The following is a 20,552-nucleotide window of genomic DNA, read 5'->3' as shown; positions in this document are numbered from 1 at the left end:
CCAAATTTCCCAAGCGAAAGGTTGAATTCCTGTTATCTCTGCTTCTCAACTTAGCAGGCCATGAACTTTCTGATGAGCACTATAACGCTCTAGAAGCTACACATATAAAATATCGCAGATAACAAACTGCAAACCCAAAAATACTAAATTCAAGAGCCGTTCTCTAATTTTGTATATCTGGTTACACTGCAGATTCCTTCTCTGAGCAACTAACAAAGCTAACGTACACCTTTCTATCTTCTTCATAGCAACTCTGCCACTCTCAAGAAGCTAAAGTCGCTCGACCTCCATTCCTGACTCCCGTTAAATAAAAAAAAGGAGCAGCCATAACTTGAACAGGCGAAAGCTTAAGCGGGGTCGTTATAATTAGATTTGATAGCGATGTGTCTTTTGTATATTGCCGATTGTGAGACTATCAGTATCTCTTGCGTAAGGGACTGTTTGCAGTTTCTAACTGTTATAAGTTGTAAATTACAAAGTCTTTAAGTGCAGCTTGACTGTTACAGGCAATACATATTTTGGCCGAATTAAGACAATGAAATTAAGAAGAATGATATATCCTAATAAGTTTACAGTTTTTATGAACGAAACTTCTTCAAATTTGACGACATTATTTGTTATTCCCAGAAATTAAATGCATTCTCTTTGTTTCTCATCTACATAATTAAAACAATACACCTTATATTAATTGTATTAGCTTTTACTATGGCATGCTAAAATGATTGTAAGTACGAATGCATTGGTACAGTTTTGAATTGTTTTAATGCTTATTGTTATACCTTTTCATTTTTCATTAATTAGAAAACTAATGAATGTAATGTAAATGGTAAAATAAATGACTAAACAGAGTATCATAGTTATTGGCAAAATTGTATTACACAGGTAGATATGTCGATGATACTGTTCTTCTAGCACAAATACCTTTTCTTCCGTGGATAGTACAAATGTACTTAGCCTTGCAGGCGAATGATTTACGTGAAACTGTAGGGGACCATCGTATTCTAAAGTATCTCCTCGCGAAATTCTAGGGTACCATACTTAAATACTTATAAATACGAGAAAATATTTTGAATAACTATTATACGATGCGTGGAGGATAGAAGAGGGGCATGTAAAAAGTATATTGTAGCATTGATTTTCAGTTATCTTTTGACATAAGTATATGTTTACAATATCAATGTTGGAAAGACCAAATGGTATCAGATACATACGGCGGAAGACATAAATTGGTGAAAAAATTATTAAGTTTCCATAACTACCAAGCATTGCAAGCTTTATAAGGTAAAAGTGACTGAATTATCTGGGTATCAATTTATATGACTATAAATTAAAAGCAGGACGTCATTTATAACTGTAAAAGAATGAAAGATATTCTGTTATCACCAAATGCAACAAGTCAATCGTGAAGAACATTTTTTGGGCATTTCTTCTTCTCATGTTTATCACTTTTAAATGTTGGCAATTATCATAGTAATTTGTTCGTGTTGATTGTCAACTGAAATAATCTAAGAACTTGTTTTTAATTATATTCATATATGTGTTTCTCCTAATCTATCTTAAGCATCCTGATAAAATTACAGATTTGTTTGTGTGATATTTCACTTCGCTGACTACTGCATTATGGTTGATAGCTGCCAGATATGTTAAATCGATTAGGTATTTAATACGAGATGTTGGCATCTTAATCATTGAGAGAGATAAGTCCAAGTTTTTGTTTTAACCAAATTTTGAATTTGTTTCAAAGGATTTTGTTCTTTCCTGAAAGGTAACTTCAAATTATATTACCCTCTTCTTCGAGGGTCGTGAAATGTTGATATTACAATTTATTTGTGTTTAGTGGGAATAAAAGGAAATCATTTGTTTCTAAATCAGGGCGAAGGGCGAATAACCTATAAATTTGATAGTTGCGGTTCAAAAAGGGCCGGGGTTGGGAGTAGATTAGAATTATTGTTAATATCAACAGCTGGTTTTAATACATCCAAGAAATCAACAAGATGCAAACTGAGATTAAAGGGAAAATCATAAATTAGATAATTAGATATTTAGGTGGACATAATGGTGATAGAGGTAACGCCAGCTCGGATGGTACTAATTTTCATAATCTTGCGCATCTGACAATTGTACAAGATCCGCCTTTGAAGTAGGTGATTGGTCTTCGTGACTGATAATAATAATAATACAGAAATTTATCTTTCGAAGGATTCTTCGTAGCGACGTTTCTGATGAGCCAATTATTTTTCAATTTTGTTGTTTAATTTTTTAACAGTAACATGACAATTTTCTGTTCTATGTAAATGGTGTATTATACGCCGAATATCGCTAATTTGATATTCTGGTAAATCTGTGACAATTGACTTTCATATAGGGGAGGATGGGGCATTGTGAACCATCTAAGGAAGATATGCACATACTGTTAAACCAGAAATGATTTTGTTTTGTTTAATTAATTAGGGACGTTCATTAAACATTTAACTGTCATTTAGTTCCAATTGAAACATAATTTATTTAACGTATTTTCAACAAAAAAATGACAACTGACTATATGTCAAAAGTTCACATTGCCCCATAGGGTGGGGCAATGTGAACTACTGAGGAAAGTCACACTATTTCATTATCTAATGGCTATGTTTGGTAAATAAAATCAAGTAAAAAGAATTTTTTTATTAAAAATACTTAGAAAACCGGTAACAGAACATTAGTAAAAATAGACACATGTTATATTTATTCAGAAATACAAAATTCACACTGAAATTCTTCATCATCTTCTGGATCTATTCCCGCACATGCTTCATGAGCCCATTTCAGACAGGCCGAGCAACGTACCCATACTTCTTCATTGGCTGATGAGGAGAATCACTCGTTACAGTAAAAACATTCAGCATCTTCACCATTGCCATCATCTTGTACTTGATGGTTACATTTATTTTTTTTCTTTCCCTTACCATCTTTGGAAGGACAAACTTTTATTTTTTTGTTACTTCTTTCACTATCTTCGTGCTTATCATCATTTATTTTTTTCTTAGCTTTTTCCTTTTTCATTGTTTCTATTGCCTCCTTCGTGTTTATTTCAAGTTCTAATTCTAGCTTATACGGACTAGATGTCAGTACAGCCGTTTTACCTTTTTTGGATTTCCTCTTTGGTTCCATTAATTTACTTCTCTTTGGCAGAGGACGAATGTCTTTAGGGCTGTTTGCTCCAAATGAAGTTGTTGCTCTATTGTGTGCAGGGGAAATTGTCAATTGAAAATCGTTACCAGTATGAAGCTTTGCAACTGAGGTTGAAGCAATTACCTCATCTTGACTTAAGTGAGGCTCTGCAGTTGAAGTTGAAGAAATTGCCCCATCTTGACTTGACACTGGTAGACTATTATTCTCCAAATCTCTTTCAGTCGTAGCAGATGGTGCAAAATCGAGGTCTGTAAATATATTGGGATCATAAGGTACTATCCCACATTTTTTAAAAGCGTTAATAGCAGTCAAAGGTGTTGCAGCTTGTAAGAAAGCCTCACCAAAAATTTTAGAGATTTGGAAAGCTGTTACCACTCTGCCTGGGTTGTTATTAAGAAACTTTTCTAATGCCATATCATAATATCGTGCTAAAGGAGCCATGACACCAACATCGGTTGGCTGCATTCGATGGGTGGAATGTGGAGGCAAACAAATGATATGTACATGTTTTTCCCTAGCCAAATTAATGACTTCTGTGTTTTTTGTATGGCTGCTGTGTCCATCCAAAATCAATAAGATCGGATCGTCTTCACTTGGTTTCGTTTGTTGAAGAAAATGTTGAAACCATATTAAAAAGAGTTCACTATTTATCCAGCCACTATCGCTACAGGCGAATATTGAACCTGGAGGTGCACCAGCTTGGAGTTCAACTTTCATTCTCTTTCTTGCAAAGATTAACATCGGCGGTATGAAGATTCCTGATGATGACATGCAAATAACGGCTGTTGTTATTCCACTTCTATCAGCAGAAGTAAGCCGTCCAACTTGTTTCCGTCCTTTATGCGCCAAGATTTTACTATTACATTTGGGGACTGTACCTAGACCTGTTTCGTCACAGTTAAAAACACGCGTTGGATTGACATGTTTAGAATCCAAAGTAGCTTTATACAGATCAAAAAATTGTTTTACATTGTAACGATTAAAAGCTTCAGCTCTTGCAGCAGATGTTGATTCGGGTTTACGTAATGAAAGCCCTGGGTGCCGTTTTCGAAATCCGTACGCCCAATCTAAACCTGCAAGTTTGTTTGTTTTATTATATGGATGGTCTATGTTATTTTTTTCGGCTAACTGGAAAGCTAGGTGACGAAGATCAAGCAAAGTAATTCCGTATAAACGCTTCTCCATATCTAAGATATAATTATACAATTCTTCTTCCTGTTCCTTGGTAAAAACCGTTTTGTAGAAACCTAGACCCTTTTCGTCAGGAGAAATTCTTGTTACTTTTTCTTTGCATCTGCGAATTAACGTTGCTTTCGGGATACCATAAACTTTACTAGCTTTTAAATAGCCCATTTCCCCAGCTTTAACTGTCCGGATAGCATTCTTCAAGGCAACAAGAGACCAGGATTGTTGCTCAGTTTTCCTCACATAATTTCGTACCATTTCTAACTGCAAAAGAAGCATATAATTAAAAAAGTGTCAAGAAAATATAATGGGGCAATGTGAACCACTCCTAGTCCACGTTGCCCCATGCGTAGTACACATTCAAAATATGGAAATTAACGTACCAGTTCACAACGTATCAAAAGCAAATCTTAATTATTAAAAGCACATTTTACAAGCAACACCACAGTATCAAAAAGTTAAAATAATCATGTCTACTTACCGAGAAATCTTTAGTCAAAAGTAGTAAATTCCTTAGATCAGCAGCGACGAAACACGTGTTTTTAATTATAACACGTCTGAACGTACTCCCCGTGCGTTCACACTCATACTAAAAGTAGATAAGATGTCTACGCATATTTGTAGTAGTTACTAGATGCAGTGTTGCCAATTTTAAACAAAATAACCGATGTGGTTTACATTACCCCCATGGTCCATGATGCCCCATCCTCCCCTATGTTTCTTTGGAGAAAAGCCTACTTTACCTTTAATAAAATAAGAAAAGTAAAATACGAGCTTTCTACGAGGAAACCCATATATGAAAAATGTCGAAGGGATATTAATAAATGAATCACAAAAAATAATGAGAAATTGGCAGAATTATTTTACACAACTGGTAAATAAAAACGAAATTGTATTGAAAATAAACCATGAAATTGCAGATGATCACATAGTAATAAAAATGACTAAGGGCAAGAAATAGTAAATGAAATAAATAACAGCCAAAAATAACGACTGTAATGAAAGCGCAGAGAATAAATATTTAGGAAACATCGAAAGAATGGGAAAAGAAGTATGACGAAAATGGTACTCTAAAGAAAGCCAAAACAAAGAGAAGGAAAGATAGACTAAAGAAGAGAGGTAGAAGAGCAGCACATGCTGCATATCTTTGCATTGGATATAAGTATATGGAATTAAAATAATTAAATCAATGTATTTTTGCCCTTGGGCCTCCAAGGGCTGTTGAGCTTTATAAATAATAAATTATCATCAATTTACAGGTTTAAATATCACAAAATTAATATTAAATGAATTAAAGCTCCTTACCCGTTACTTATTTTTTACCGTTAACACAGTGTCATTTTTCGTATTTTTAAAATAATTACTCTGCTCTTAAAAACACTTCGTTTAACACTTTTTAATAAAATTCTTTGAAAATAAACTTATTCAAATATTTTATGCACGAACACATTCGCCATAAGTCATTTCCAAATTGAATATTGAATCTACTGATAAATAATAAATTATCATCAATTTACAGGTTTAAATATCAAAAAATTAATATTAAATGCATTAAAGATCCTTACCCGTTAGTTATTTTTTACCGTTGACAGAGTGTCCATTACATTTTTCGTATTTTTAAAATAATTACTCTGCTCTTAAAAAACACTTCGTTTAACACTTCCAATAAAGTTCTTTGAAAATAAACTTATTCAAATATTTTATGCACGAACACATTCGCCATAAGTCATTCTAAATTGAATATTGAATCTAATGGATATTGAAATTATCTAATGCTAAGGCGTGACTTCTTCCTCTTTATAAGCAATTCTGCTTGTTCATTGACGGATTATTACCTCTATGGAAGGTTGTCACTCCATCTTTTGCGCGGTCGTCCGATACTTTTTCTGCCGCTTGGTGACTTATCTCTTGCTATTTTGACAACACGGCTCTCCTCCATTCTGCTTATGTGGTTATTCCACTTTCTATTTTGTGTCCATTCATTTACACACTTTACGTGACATTTTCTTCTAATGTCTTCACTTCTCTTTCGATCTCTTAACGTATTTCCTGTGATTCTTCTTAGTACTCTCATCTCCGCAGTTTCCAGTAGCCTTTGCGTTATGGCTGTATTGGTTCTTGTTTCTGTGGCATGTGTCATTATTGGTCTTACAGTTGCTTTATAAATTCTTGACTTCATCTTAGTGTCAATGTGCATGTTTCGCCATATAGTGTTATTAAGACATCCTTCCAGTCTATTTGCTTTTTGTACTTGATTTCTCACTTCTTGGTCCAGGTCTCCATAGCTAGACAGTGTAATTCCCAGGTATTTTATTTCCATTACTTGTTCAGTACTGATGCCATCAATTTCTATTTTACATCTGGTTGGTTCTTTGCTGACTACTATTGTTTTAGTTTTCTGAGATGAAATTGTCATATTAAATTCTTTACGGCGTGACTTCCGAAGTTCAAATTTCGGTTTCTGCACTGTGCCATTCGAGTTAGCGATATCTATACTTTTGATTTCGAAGAAATTTATTTGAAGCAAGTTGTGATTTGGATGGAATATTTATGAATTAAACAACAATTAAAGAAGACAATCAATTTTAGTTGGACTTACCAGATGGTCGTGAATGTTTGCGTTGAGTGCAAGAGAGTATCACTATGAGTAGGTACAATTGTTTGAGAGAGAGAGAGACAGAGAACTTATTTCACCATACAGCCAGCTATTCTCTATTAAGATCACGTGAGCAGATATAGTGTAGCTGTGGGAAATTATCGTAAGCTGTGCGTGATAATTTTTTTCATTCTCATTTTTTGACAACTTAATGTGTTATGGTTTAAGCTATGTTATGGTGCATCAATAACACCTTAAGGTTCTTCTATAATGTTTTTTTTTCAATAAAACTAATTATTTTCTTATCACTTTTATTACAAATCACACAAAATGATTGTTGTTCCATGTTGTAGTACAAGTGATAAACTTTCAACTATTCTAAAAACCATTTGCTCAAGTGAAAACAAAAATTTGCTTTCTCACTATGTCTATCAGATATAATTTGTCGAAATCAAAAAATAATTTATTACGGAAACCGCCTAGACATTTTAGGACTGATAAAATGATTTGGTGTGTCTACTTTTTATATAATTGAACACTAAAAGATTTTATAAATTTTATGTTGTAGATTACATATACAGACCACCACTTCCGGCAAATGATTCGTAGAAACTAGGAACAATATAAAAATTAAGAACAACTTGTAATATACTGCAATATTTGAAGACCCGTATGTAATATAAAATATCCAATAGAACCTGGTATTATTTTTTGAAGAAACCCCCATATTTAGTATAACGTGTCTGCTAAGTTAAGTAGGTGAGTTCCCGTCTTATTTTTCTATATATGCACCATATCTATAACTCAGATGTGAAATGTCTCTACAAATACAGCCCAAGCTTCCTCCAAATTGAAATTCTTAAATATTGTGAAGGGTATATCCTATTTAGTTTAATCTGTTTTAGGTTTAAATGGTAGTTTTTATTAGCCATATCAGTAGAAAGTTACAGTCTAACAACTTTTCAATTTTGGAAACAGATCTTCGCAATAAATTTATCAGTAATTCAACGAGGAAATGCGTTTCAGGTAAAGTAATTTTAATAATATTCTCTTCTCTTCGATCTGGGGTACCGGTTTTTCAATTGATTTATGTATATATCTGTAAATATATCTTTTTATCTGTATATTTTCTTTTTATTTGCATATTTTCCCCTTTCTAACTTGCAATACTTACTCCGTGGCGCTAGGAGACCCGGTCTGATCAATTATCTGCCTCGGGGCAGATCTATCTTGACTTATTATTCGCTATTTAGTGACTTTCAGCTTTCTTAAATATTCTTCAACCCTATCGATCCAGGAAGAGTTTCCTTCTGTCTCTTAGGATTATTCGGTAAAGTTTCCGTACTGATCACTCTTTATGTGATCTGCCTGTCTTAATCTCGTTGTGTTTCTCGAACAAGTTAGATTCTCCATACGTCATGACTAACTCATTCTTACTTATTATAGCTTACATGAATGCCTCCGTACACTTTTGTTATAATTTTTCCCTCCCATCTACATTGATAATCCTCACTCCTGTTTACCTTACTATATTTATCTTATTAACACTCCGATCGACGACCGACGTTGTCCACACGACGGTGGTCTATTGGGACCACAAATAAGGCTTTATTTTTATTTTCTTGTAATTAGTATTTTTAAAACACAATATTTTTATTTGTACTTATAGGATATTTTCTTCCATCTGATAGAAATATTTTGTTTGTTTATGCCCACGGTTCGTAGACTTACTACGGTTGCCTCTTCCGACTGGAGTGGGGATGCTTGAGTTACGTCACCAGAGTACACAAGAATACAAAACCCATTTATACGCGATTGAAACCGAATGTAGAGGGCAGGTCGATTGCAGTGTTGATTGGTTGAAGGGGAAGAATTACGTCACGAGAGTACAGTTTCGGGCTTAATGTTCATTGGTTAGGCGGAAGAGGCAACCGTAGTAAGTCTACGAACCGTGGGTTGTGGCTAAATCGGAGAAATTATATTGGCAGCTAATGTACAATAGAGGGTACATCCCACGGTTCGTAGACTTACTACGGTTGCCTCTTCCGACTGGAGTGGGGATGCTTGAGTTACGTCACCAGAGTACACAAGAATACAAAACCCATTTATTCGCGATTGAAACTGAATGTAGAGGGCAGGTCGATTGCATGAAGGGGAAGAATTACGTCACGAGAGTACAGTTTCGGGCTTAATGTTCATTGGTTAGGCGGAAGAGGCAACCGTAGTAAGTCTACGAACCGTGGTTTATGCCTACCTTATATTAAATTAAAGTAGATCAAAAATAAGTGATATATTTGACATAATAATTTTGACAGCTTACCACACTTACAAAAAATTAAATTGTTCTTCTATTTTACCAAATTTGATTAAAACAATAATTAAACTATATTAAAAAACACAAAGAGTTCAGAAAAATTCTATGGCACAGAAAATACAGAAAAATTAATCATGCGGACCGTTTCTTAGGTTTTTTTCTTGCAGTATTTGCAATGCCCTCTTTTACCTGGTGGTGGATTAGGTCGGTTTTGTGTCGGCATTCCAGAGTATTTCGTAACAGCTTGTCGAATGTTAGAATGTATTCCTGACGTTGTAGCCCTTGATTCCAAATAACTTTTTAGTAGGTCTCCTAATTTTTTAATAAATTGTCTTCGTTGTTTAGTATATTCCGTATTGGGATTATTATGTTTGGTAATTACAAAAGCGGCCAATCCTTTAGTATTTCTAGACACATCGTAAGATGACGCCATTTTATCTACAATATCTACTCCACATTTGGTATCATTATAGAATAAAATTATCTCTGGTTCTTGCTAGTTTCGTTCACTGTATCAGTGTGATAAAAGGATGAAACTAGTAACACATTTTTATTCTTTTTGGGTACATGCGATGTCCCTATCATATGTGCTCCAAAACCAAAAACAGAGGAACCTACAGGGCGGTCTTTCACATTATTAATAATTGGGAGCAATCTTTTTCTTTGGGACTGAATAGTACCCTTTGGGACTGAAAGTGTTCTCTTTTTAGTTGGATAACAAGGTTGCAAGTAACAAACCAGCGATCCATGATAATATTTTTTCCTGTTCCATAGAGAGGTTCACACATCCTTGTAGTAACTGCTGTACATGAATTATCTACTTTATAGTATTTTTATAGTTTTTAGCATCTCATCGAGAGTTATATAGTCAGCAACTGTATAACAAGATTGACTGTTTTTTACAAATGTTTCAAAATCTCTCTTATCGGAGCTAGTTTATCGATTTTGAGTCTTTCGTCTCTGGTTTGTTTATTATCAAAACGTATTACTTTTAACAAAAATCTAAATCGTCTTTGTGCCATGGTCGCTACAATTATTTCTGATCCCATGCCATCGTCTGCTTAAAATTCTAAATTTTTTCGAGAGCAGTGATCCAAACCTGCTAAATATAACAAACCAATAAAAGCTCTCATTTCCAGAACAGATGTAAGTTTAACGTCGTTTTGATTCCTGTATCTTCCAGATATCTTTCTAATACAAATATTGGTGTATTCTACTACAATTTGACTCATCGTGTTTTTTGCTTCTCGGATAGTTCCTGGTAAGTGAGAAACTATATTCCCCGTCGTGTGCGAATATTTGTAGGTGGTGCAAATTTCTTCCATTTAGTTCCATCGTTTGCATAATAATATAATCTCCTGTTAGATTGTTCTTCATTAATTGTTTGTTCTTCAATCATTGGTATTGCTTCCGGAATATCCTCTTGCTCAGATTCCGTATCATGATCGCTAAACTATTCTCTATCATCGTCAACAATAGAACTATCGGAATTATGTTCTACATCCGAAGTTACTCCTTCATATAGAGTAGTTTGACGTTGAATTTCTCTTTCATCAGTTATTTAATTTCAAGACCTAAATTTCTGCACATAAAAACTGTTGCCAAACAAAAAAGATCTATGGATATTTGACAAGGACAAACAACTAGTGATGGATTTATTTTAATATCGAATTGTCCAATATGTTGTGATTTTGATTTCTGGGAATCTCAATATAAATAATTACTAGCGGATTTAGGAACTATTTTAAAAACGAACTTGTCGACCCAAGTTTTGTTTTTTAATGGCTTTTTTGTTTTCTATTTGCTGAAAAGTAAACATCGTGATAATTTAAAACAAACCATATGATTCCATCTGAAACATTGACTTCATAATTACTTCACAAAATGCACACTGTGACCTTTGCCATGCTAACAATCACATATTATTCCCGCCTTTTGCTGACAGACTCAAAACATGACAAGTGAGATATGACGTGTAACGGTATTTATTTTGCTTTTACTGTATTCTAGCAAACGCAGTAATTTTAAGATTATTATTTAAACGTTTGTTAGAATCAAAATATATGTATATAGCAATTAAGTGTTTATTTAATATTGGTTTATTCTATGTTATTGATGAAGGTCAACCGTAGAATAATTTTAAATGTTCCTTAGGTAGATTTTAGAATAATTTACATATTTTTTTGTATATAAAATGAGTCACAACATATTTCTAATATCTATTTTATTAATATAATAAGAAATTTGATAGTTGTACTGGTTTTACAACATTGCAATGTTAGGTTTATCGTTTTGTTTCTATTTTTTATTTATACTAGGGTATGAAATAAACGTCTTAACCAGTAATTACAGTATTAGATAATTATAATTTTGGTGTTTGACGGGATAGAGAATCTCTCGATTTATGTCAAGCTTGACATAGACATGTAGACAAAATGGGGAGACATTGCAACCCACTCCTCTAGTAAAATATTGGTCAATCGTTCTATTACATCTATTTTTCTTTCGTTTTTTGTCTTTATCTAATCCGTCTTTTCAAATAGTTCCGAACATGTTGTATAGGATTCATATCTCATATGATGAGACTAATGAGAAAATGTAAGCCAATTCATCCAAGATTTCATTAAATATCCGAGGACAGTGAGGCAGTGCAATATTGGGTTTTAGAAGTTTTCTCCTATTTGATGAGACAATGTTACAATAATGGGTAGACTCCCCATATAATTCAGCATTCATTGTCGTTTCAGTTCAAATGGACATATCTCTGTTACCATCAAATCTTGTTCCATCTCATACTGTGATTGAACCACCTCCGTATGCTGCACTAGAATCTAAGTTTTCTTATAAATATCGTTGGCCTGCTCTCTCCAGACATGGGATCGTTGATCCGAATTGAAAAGATAAAAATTATACTCAATGAACAGACGATTTTGCCAATTCTCTAAAGACCATTATAAGTTTTGTTCAGTTTAGCTTTTCAACTGTATGTTACTTCGTTAACTTCGGATCTATAGCAGGTCTTTTGCTTTTCGTTTTAGGTTAACCTTGTTTTTAATTATTTTGGCACTAAATCTTTGCGTTCTGCGCGCTGTTACCAAAATTCGGCGATCATTTCTAGCTGTCGAGGATCTTCTCTGGCCACCTCGATGCCGTATTGAAGTAAAACATACAATACCTAGTATTGACTACACTTTAATGTTGGTTAGGCGAACTTTGATGTTAGATATCCCTCAGTAATAATCCATTTGTATACGTTATCAATAAATTGTGTAATTCATTTAGAGGCAAACGCTTTAACGGCAGTTTAAACGTTCTTAATATATTACGTAGATATAATGAAAAGACATTAATACTACTACAACAATAATAGACAAAAAATACAAGTCTCCATTTGGCCCTTTTTAATTAAGATTATATATGATGATACCTTCAAAGTAAAAACAAATGGAAAATTCTAAAGGCTCTTAGCGAGTAAGTTCGAATCAGATCCTTCATATAATCAGGACCAAATTGACGACAAAAGTGTCCTCTCGAAGCCGGACTACAGGTCGCAAAGAAAACAAGAACTAAGAAGACAAAATAAGCAACGAAACTCAAACTAACGAAGGAAAGAAGATAACTACAAACGCCATACTCAAAAAAAACGTGATGTGGCACTCCGGGAGTGACCGAGGGGGGGAAGCATAACTTTATTATCGTCTAAGAACGGAACGATGGTTTTAATTTATTTCTATTCAATTCAATTATTTTAGTTTATTTTATTAAAAAACGTGCGATCTGTCGTTACATTGCGTTTCTTTTGTTTTTATTTTTTCACGCCTCTGCGCCTATAGAGGGGGATTCGAAATAAAAAAAAGCTTTAAAAGAGCTAAAAAATAATGAAGTTCCAGTACACGACGGTGTAATTGCCGACTTTCTAACATTCTTTTTGTTCTCTCTATAAAATACCTCATACCACAATATAACATTAGAAACCTTACAAAGGTAGACGACGGTAGAGGGGATGGGTAAGTGACATCAAAAAAATAGGCAGAACAAATTGGAAGTATGTTGCTCAGGATAGGGTTCGATGGAAGGAGTTGGGAGAGGCCTATGTCCAAAAATGGACTAGAGAAGGCTAAGAAGAAGAAAAAGATGGATTTTATTACACTCAATTCATTTTTACAACACGAATTGACTGTAAATCGTATTTATTTTATATTACTCACAGAGTATTTAAAAGATCGAGTTAATTCTTTTTCTAAGTAACTATTAACATTTCGTTGGAATATGTCGTTTTTCCACTGCTTCTAATTATTGTTGTTTTTATACAATTCCTTCAAGTATAGTTCTCCAAGTATCTTCTTACTGAGTTTGGCAATAATCGTAAGAAACTGTTCTAAAGAGTTGTTTAAGCTGAAACCATACCATTCTAATCTCTATTTTGCCAGGATTATGAGCCGCAAGATGCCGTATTTTTCTCCACGCATTATTTGTTCGAGATATTACAGTTTTCTTGCTTATATGGTCCGTTCAATTTCGTTTTCTTTCTTAATTGTTCTTCACAGACACAAGAGAAGCACTATTTGATTTCACTAGTTGATATCACTTCAACGTTCATAACGTGATCCAAGTGATCTTGAAAAATCTGCTATAGGTTCACATCTCAAAGGAGTTAAGACTTATTTAGCCCGACAATTGGTTGGATAAGTAAAAACAATTAACTTTGATACTTCCTTTAAATTTCTATCAGACAATTTCCTATTTCTTTCATTCACTTAATTTCCTAACCTTCCCATTGAAAACACTATTGGGTGACTACACAAAAAGGATTGAATAAGGACACATACTTCACGTTAAGGTGCTCTTCATAGCGACTTTTTTTTTTAAGAAACAATACAGGCAACGGTTAAAGATAAATGGTATAAAAGGAAAGACAGTCGGAAATATTACAACTAAAGTCCTAACATATAGTATTCACACATCACTGCTTGGAAAAGTCAGTTTAAATTTTCCGTTTGGTGCGTTTGAAAAACTCCCATAAAATCGATATAATAGTTGGATTTCGACTACTTAAATAGAGAAGGGAAACAACATTCTGCGGCAGTGTGATTTTTTGATGGGAGATGGATTGAAATGGCTTCTTAATTATACCGAAATTGAAACATCCAGTGGTTAAGGTCATCAAAACTGCCATCACATTCACATGTATCTGTTTCCGAAAGGTTTATTTTATTGAGGTATGCGTTCACTGTAGCATGACCAAAAAGGTATCTAACGTACATGGTATCAATTTTCCAAGAGATGGAACTTTTCTTATTTGGGGGAGTAGATGGATATATACTGCAGTATGTATTTTTGCTACTGTTAGTAAAGGATTGCCACTCAATTTCCCAATTAAGTCTAACATGTTTTTTCCTAGCTGTAAATAAATCCCATTTGGGAAACTCGTTGCATTCTATACTCACTAAAGTAGCGTATTTAGCCAAATGGTCTACTTTTTCATTGCCTGGAATATTAGAGTGACCTTTTACCCACACAAAGCTAACAATTCTTCTTAGAGAACTTATAATCCTTAGCTTTTCAAGCGCATCTACAATTAGTCTGTTGGTATATATGTTTAAAGGAGTGTCTTTGTACGAGAAGGCCGGACTGTGAGTCGGATAAAATTATATACCGTTCGAAATATGCATATATAAACGCTGCATGTGTTCTTTTAATTTGGGCAGTCGGTATTTTCTGGTAATGGTGTTAAAGCTGCCTATTCTTTCGATGTGCTGGCCTAGTACCATTAGGGTTCCATTAGTATTATCGTTCTTACTTATTTTTATGGACTTTTTTTATATAAATGTTCAATAAAATTCCATATTCTTCCCTGTACTTATATATTGTATTAATAAATTTTATTACTCTTTTCTAAATTATCGAATATATTTAGGTGTCATCGACATATCTAATATTGCCCATTCACTTTTATTCCTGCTGTTTTTTCTGATTCAAAAGCTTTCAGTACGCAAGCAGAACGTTATAGCTATAAATATAGAGAATATTTTTGTAACATTGAACCTACCCCTACCCACGTTTCATCTTATTTTACAAAAAATACTCAACCTTGATGTAGATAGTTAGTAAATAATGATTGTTGTGTAGCATATACTAGTTTTTTATGTATAATTTCATGTGAAAGAAATAAAATCGCTAACAGATATTCTCGCAGATAAAATATTGTTTTTGTCTAGATTGCATGATTGATATATACTTGTTTTCTATCGTTTTATTTATGAAAAAATGAAGAAAAGATCATTTTGAACAACAATTGTTTATCTTTATTCTCTATTTTTACCCAAATCTTCAGTTTTTCTGTACATTGATAATGTCTTTAGGCGTTGCATGTAACTTAGATGCCTTGATTCGAGTATGTAGAACTAACAAAATTTTCTGTTTCTTTGAAGTTGTCACGTATCACTAAATATTCTTTTTGATTTTTAGATGAAACGGATTGGAAATGGTTTGCTCTGATCCAGAAGAACGTTTGAATGTGCCATCACCTCCTGCTATACGTATATAACTACTTTAGATTTATTTTATAAAAAAAAACCATGGTTATGCTTAAAACCCAAAAAGTAGATGATATATTGTTTCAAAATTAAACTTTTGTATATTTTATCTATATGTATTTTGTATTAAAATAGTATATTGATACGTCTTATTCATTTATTATTATTATGGAATCAAATCATAGACATGTTTACCGTTGGTGTCGTGGCACCCACACGCGATGTAGAAGGGGCACCGAAATGAGGTATTACTTTTCTAAAAATAAAAAAAATTGATAAAACGAATTCCTACGAACGACTATTCCGACCCAAACTCAATTTTCACCTCATAATTGTAAATTCAGATACCCTGTGGGTGAAAATTTTAGGGATCCCAATCTATCACACAATGTTTGTCCGGTTAGATAACTCCTAGCGCCACCTACCAACTGGCATTTCAATAATATTTTATTCTTGAAAGGATACGGTTTTATGCTTATTATTGCTAGATATTAGCAAAATATTTTAACACTTTGACTGCCATGTGTATACCTGAATATACATAGTGGCTGAGTTCAAACCGCCACGTGTATACGTTGCGTATACATTACATATACACAGTCAGTAAAGATCGCTTGGCCATGTGTATTCCACAGGAGCACACTTTACGTGTATTTCTAATAGGATTTAACTTAGCGTGACCTGGGACAAATTAAAAATGATCTTAGCCTAGGAAAAAAATACTTCGTCATTTTTCTATTAGCAGTTGAATTATAGTAGTTTTTTTATAACTTAAACGCTAATTAATTTTGATGTAAAAGTGTTTATTGTGATTAATAATAGATACAATAATACACTATAAAATAAAATAATAACACATACATATTTTAAATTATACTCAAATGACTATTTTGGCAAAATTTTGTGCTTATCAAAAAAACATTCTAAGCAGAAAAATTTTTGGTCACAGACTTGGCATTTAGTGGTAACTTGCTTAGTTTTATTTATTGCATACTGTCGTTCATGGTCATCTTTATTTCGTTGGTAATAAATTACGCACCGACTTCTTTTACCTGCTTGAATAAATTTATTTTCTGACGGTGTGTTGTGGGGAGTATAACTTTGTTTACGTTTTGAAAGTAGTTTCAAGCACATTTTTTTTTTGAAATCTATTATACTTATTCTTTCTGGTACAATTTTGTTCTTATTATATAAATAATGAGCATTTACTATGCTTGTTCCAGTAAGTAGTTCAACTGCCACCTTCCTGTAGTATTTAATGCTAAGTCTAATAGAGGTAGAATAAGACGACAATTGGTCGGATAAATCAATGAAACTTTTTGCATTATTATAAGCCACAATAGCTTCCGGCTTTTTTGATCTCAATTCTACCTGGAACATCAATAAAATTCAGTTTATGTTTGGTGGTAAGCATCAGGACATCGCGCTTATCTTTCCATTTAAAAATGACAATGCCGTTTCTATCGCTTCCTACAATTTCACCCTTCTTCAGTGTGCTTACCAGTACTTCTTTTGGAATACCCTTCCGATTTTTTCGTAGTATTCCTACTAGGTGCATTTGTCTACTTTATAACTTTTCAGCTAGCTCTACGCTGGTGTACCAGTTGGCAGTGTACAATGTCATGCCTTTATCGAGACATTCGTCCATAAGTTCAAATATTACTTTAGTTGCCACAGACATGCCATCAATTTTGTCTGTACCACAATAAATTTTGCAATGATACGTATACCCCCCATTGAGGCATAGCTTAAAGAATTTGATTCCAAATTGTTGTTTCTTTCCTTTCACATATTGGCGAAATTTTAAACGCCTGCGAAAGGGTACCATCGTTTCATCTATGCAGATATTTTCGTCTGGTACTATAACCTTTTTAAATTAGGAATTTAGCAAAGTTACTAGAGACTGAAATTTGTACAGTCTTCTGCTTGACATAAATCATTATTTGCTGTTAGTTATATATATATATATATATATATATATATATATATATATATATATATATATATATATATATAGTGATATCAGCAACTTAAGCCAAATTTCTTTTATTATATCATAACTTTTATGTTGGCATCTACAAAACTTTTCCTTCAATCTCACCAGCTGATTGTCAGTTCTGACATTCGAGCTTTCAAATACTTCATTTTGCATGATATGGTCATAACAGTCAAGAACCCTAGCCGTGCCGTTGTTAATATAACAGTTTAAAATTGACAATTACATTTTTTGATAGATTTTATAATCAATCAATGTCAAAAGTTAAATTAAAAAAATTAATATAAAATTACTTAAATTGGAAATCTTCCGGCGTTCTATGTTTTTGCTGATGTATTTATTAGATTAATTTTTGATGTTTCTTCACATTAATACCATAATTAATACTACAGATCTTTTAAAGGTAAGATCATTTACTTGTTTCTCATATTAGATGTATCGCTAATAACACTCTTTTAGATGAACTAATGATGCTCATTGAACACTGGGCGAAACGTCTTCATTAAATAGATAAAGTAGCACAACTCTTGTCTTTTTTTATCTCCAAATTGACCGAAAACATCCCATTAACTTACCGAGTGCACTTTTTTTTATATTAAATTAAACGGTCATATTCCTTAAATATATATATATATATATATATATATGTATATATATATATATATATATATATATATATATATATATATATATATATATTCAGGGATTCTACAGTAGTATTCACTGCCTTCCCTCGCTCAACCGTTTTCATCTCTCTCTGTTGTGTTAATGTGTTCCATTCTCAATCGTTTAGGCCTCTCTTACTCATGACATCGTCTACTTCGTTCTTCCAGGATTTTCGGGGTCGTCCTCTTTTCCTCCTTCCTATGGGGCTCCATTCGGTTATTCTCTTTATCCATCTGCTGTCGCTAGTTCTTCTTACATGTCCAAACCACTTTAGCCTTTTTTGTTCTATATATGTTAGTATGTCTGTTTCTATTGATGTTCTTTGCTTTATTTCGTCATTACTTCTCCTATCCATTCTTGTAAACCTACTACAAAAATATGACTCAAGATTTTAATGGACTGCCTAAGCTCTGGCGTCACAATGAGCGGGGATGTTAAAAACCTTTCCAAACATAATGTGTGTGTATTTGTCCCATAAGACGTTGGAAATATTGGTTTTTTTAATTGTTTGAAGAATAAATAAGGACTTTTGGTTATGAACATTCATTCTGTGGGATTGGTATTATTTATTGTTCATGAATTTGTGAGGTAAGAATATCAAAGTATTAACAAAGAATATAGACGCACATAGAAGAATCTTTCACTGTCATTTTTTAGCGTCGGCTTATACACAAAACAATGAGAAGTTGATCATGATTTTAGTTCCTTATTTGTACCACCAGAGAGCGGTCATGTCAGCGCTATTACTGCTTCTAAAATAAGAAAGAGTGTGGCAACAAATGCAACTTTAGATATTTTTATATGTAGATGCCGCGTGGTCGTAGAATAGCATTACATTTTTGCGTTTTATATCATTTTTTGAAAAAAATAAAATATTATTTTAACTTTTAATAAATTAATCTTTTTAGAAAAAAATAAATTTTAAATTTAAATATGTACAAATCTACAAATTATAATTAAAACTCTCTTCTTATAAACTATAAATAAAATTAATTAAAAGTCAATCACAGGGAGAGAAAGCTCGAAAAATTGTAAGGTGTTTCGATCAAAAAACAAAATTCCTGATCTTGTTAGTACGCTAAAATAGCTTTTTAGCACATATGCCAAAGAATTATTTTTTACAGTTTGAAAATTCGAAATTATGAAGTATAATTTCGGATTTTTAAATTATAATAAGTAAGTCTCAAATAACGCCTCACTGGAGCTCAACAAAGGAAGATGAGAAAAATGGCTGCTATGACATGGACCATAGCAAATCCCAAGAAAACCAAATCAGCAACACCCGAGGATAAAAAGAGACTTCGGGAGAATACCATCACCCCCCTCGTAACAGAGTCGCTAAGAAACCAAGGGGCTCTAACGCGCAAACTAGATCATAAAGCACAGTGACAAAAGCATTCAGAATTGTGGTAGCACACAGACACCAGCCTGATACTCAACTAGATCGGGCTCAAGCAAATTTGATCATTAACAAACTAAAGCAAGCACTTGATGAGGCTCCTCTCTCTCCAATGGCGCTACAGCCCAAGTCGGGCCTTGGCCTCCTCCAAACTATGCCTCCAACCTTGTCGGTCCCGCGCCGATCTTCTCCAGGTTCTCACGTCTAGCAAATTATGCGCGTCCGCTGCCACTTCATCCTCCCATCTTTTCCGTGGCCTTCCGTTTGGTCTTGCGCCCTGCATTTTACTGTCAAGGGCTCTTTTCGGCAATCTTTCTGTCTCCATTCTTACTACATGACCAGCCCAGCGAAGTCTCTGAAGTTTAATGAATTCTAAGATCGGTGTCTCTTTGAACAGTTGGTAGAGTTCATGGTTATACCTGGATCTCCATATTCAGTTTTCGTTAATAGGTCCAAATATCTTTCTTAGGACTTTTGTTTCGAAGACTTCCAGTTTTCTTTTTGTCTCTTCTGTCATCACCCATGTCTCGCATCCATAATATAGTATTGGTCTGATAATAGTTTTGTAGACCCTGATTTTCGATCTCCAGTGTGTGTTTTTGGAGCGAAACACATGATCGAGTGAAAAATAAGCTTTGTTTCCCTGTACTATTCTTCTTTGGATTTCTGGTTCTTCTGTTCCATCAGTGTTT

General features: G+C 33.5%; 1 protein-coding gene across 7 annotated transcripts in view; it reads left to right on the top strand.

Moving 5' to 3' along the window:
• Positions 1-15,944, top strand: part of dsh (Segment polarity protein dishevelled) — an 80,573-nt gene extending 64,629 nt beyond the window's left edge. For 4 of the 7 annotated variants that reach the window (XR_011950297.1, XR_011950295.1, XR_011950293.1 and 1 more), the window contains 3 exons: positions 7,518-7,708; positions 7,855-7,975; positions 15,732-15,944. Coding sequence is in view for 1 of the 7 variants with exons in the window: in XM_072525511.1 (XP_072381612.1) it covers positions 15,732-15,778 (47 nt within the window). In the remaining 6 variants the exon portion in view is untranslated. The remainder of the gene's footprint in view (positions 1-7,517; positions 7,709-7,854; positions 7,976-15,731) is intronic. The other 3 variants (XR_011950296.1, XM_072525511.1, XR_011950294.1) reach the window with 2 other exon arrangements.
• The last annotated feature ends 4,608 nt before the right edge of the window (positions 15,945-20,552 follow it).

This window comes from Diabrotica undecimpunctata, chromosome 3 (genome assembly GCF_040954645.1).
Source record: "Diabrotica undecimpunctata isolate CICGRU chromosome 3, icDiaUnde3, whole genome shotgun sequence".
Taxonomy (NCBI): Eukaryota; Metazoa; Arthropoda; class Insecta; order Coleoptera; family Chrysomelidae; genus Diabrotica; species Diabrotica undecimpunctata.
This window is presented reverse-complemented; position numbering and strand designations above follow the sequence as displayed.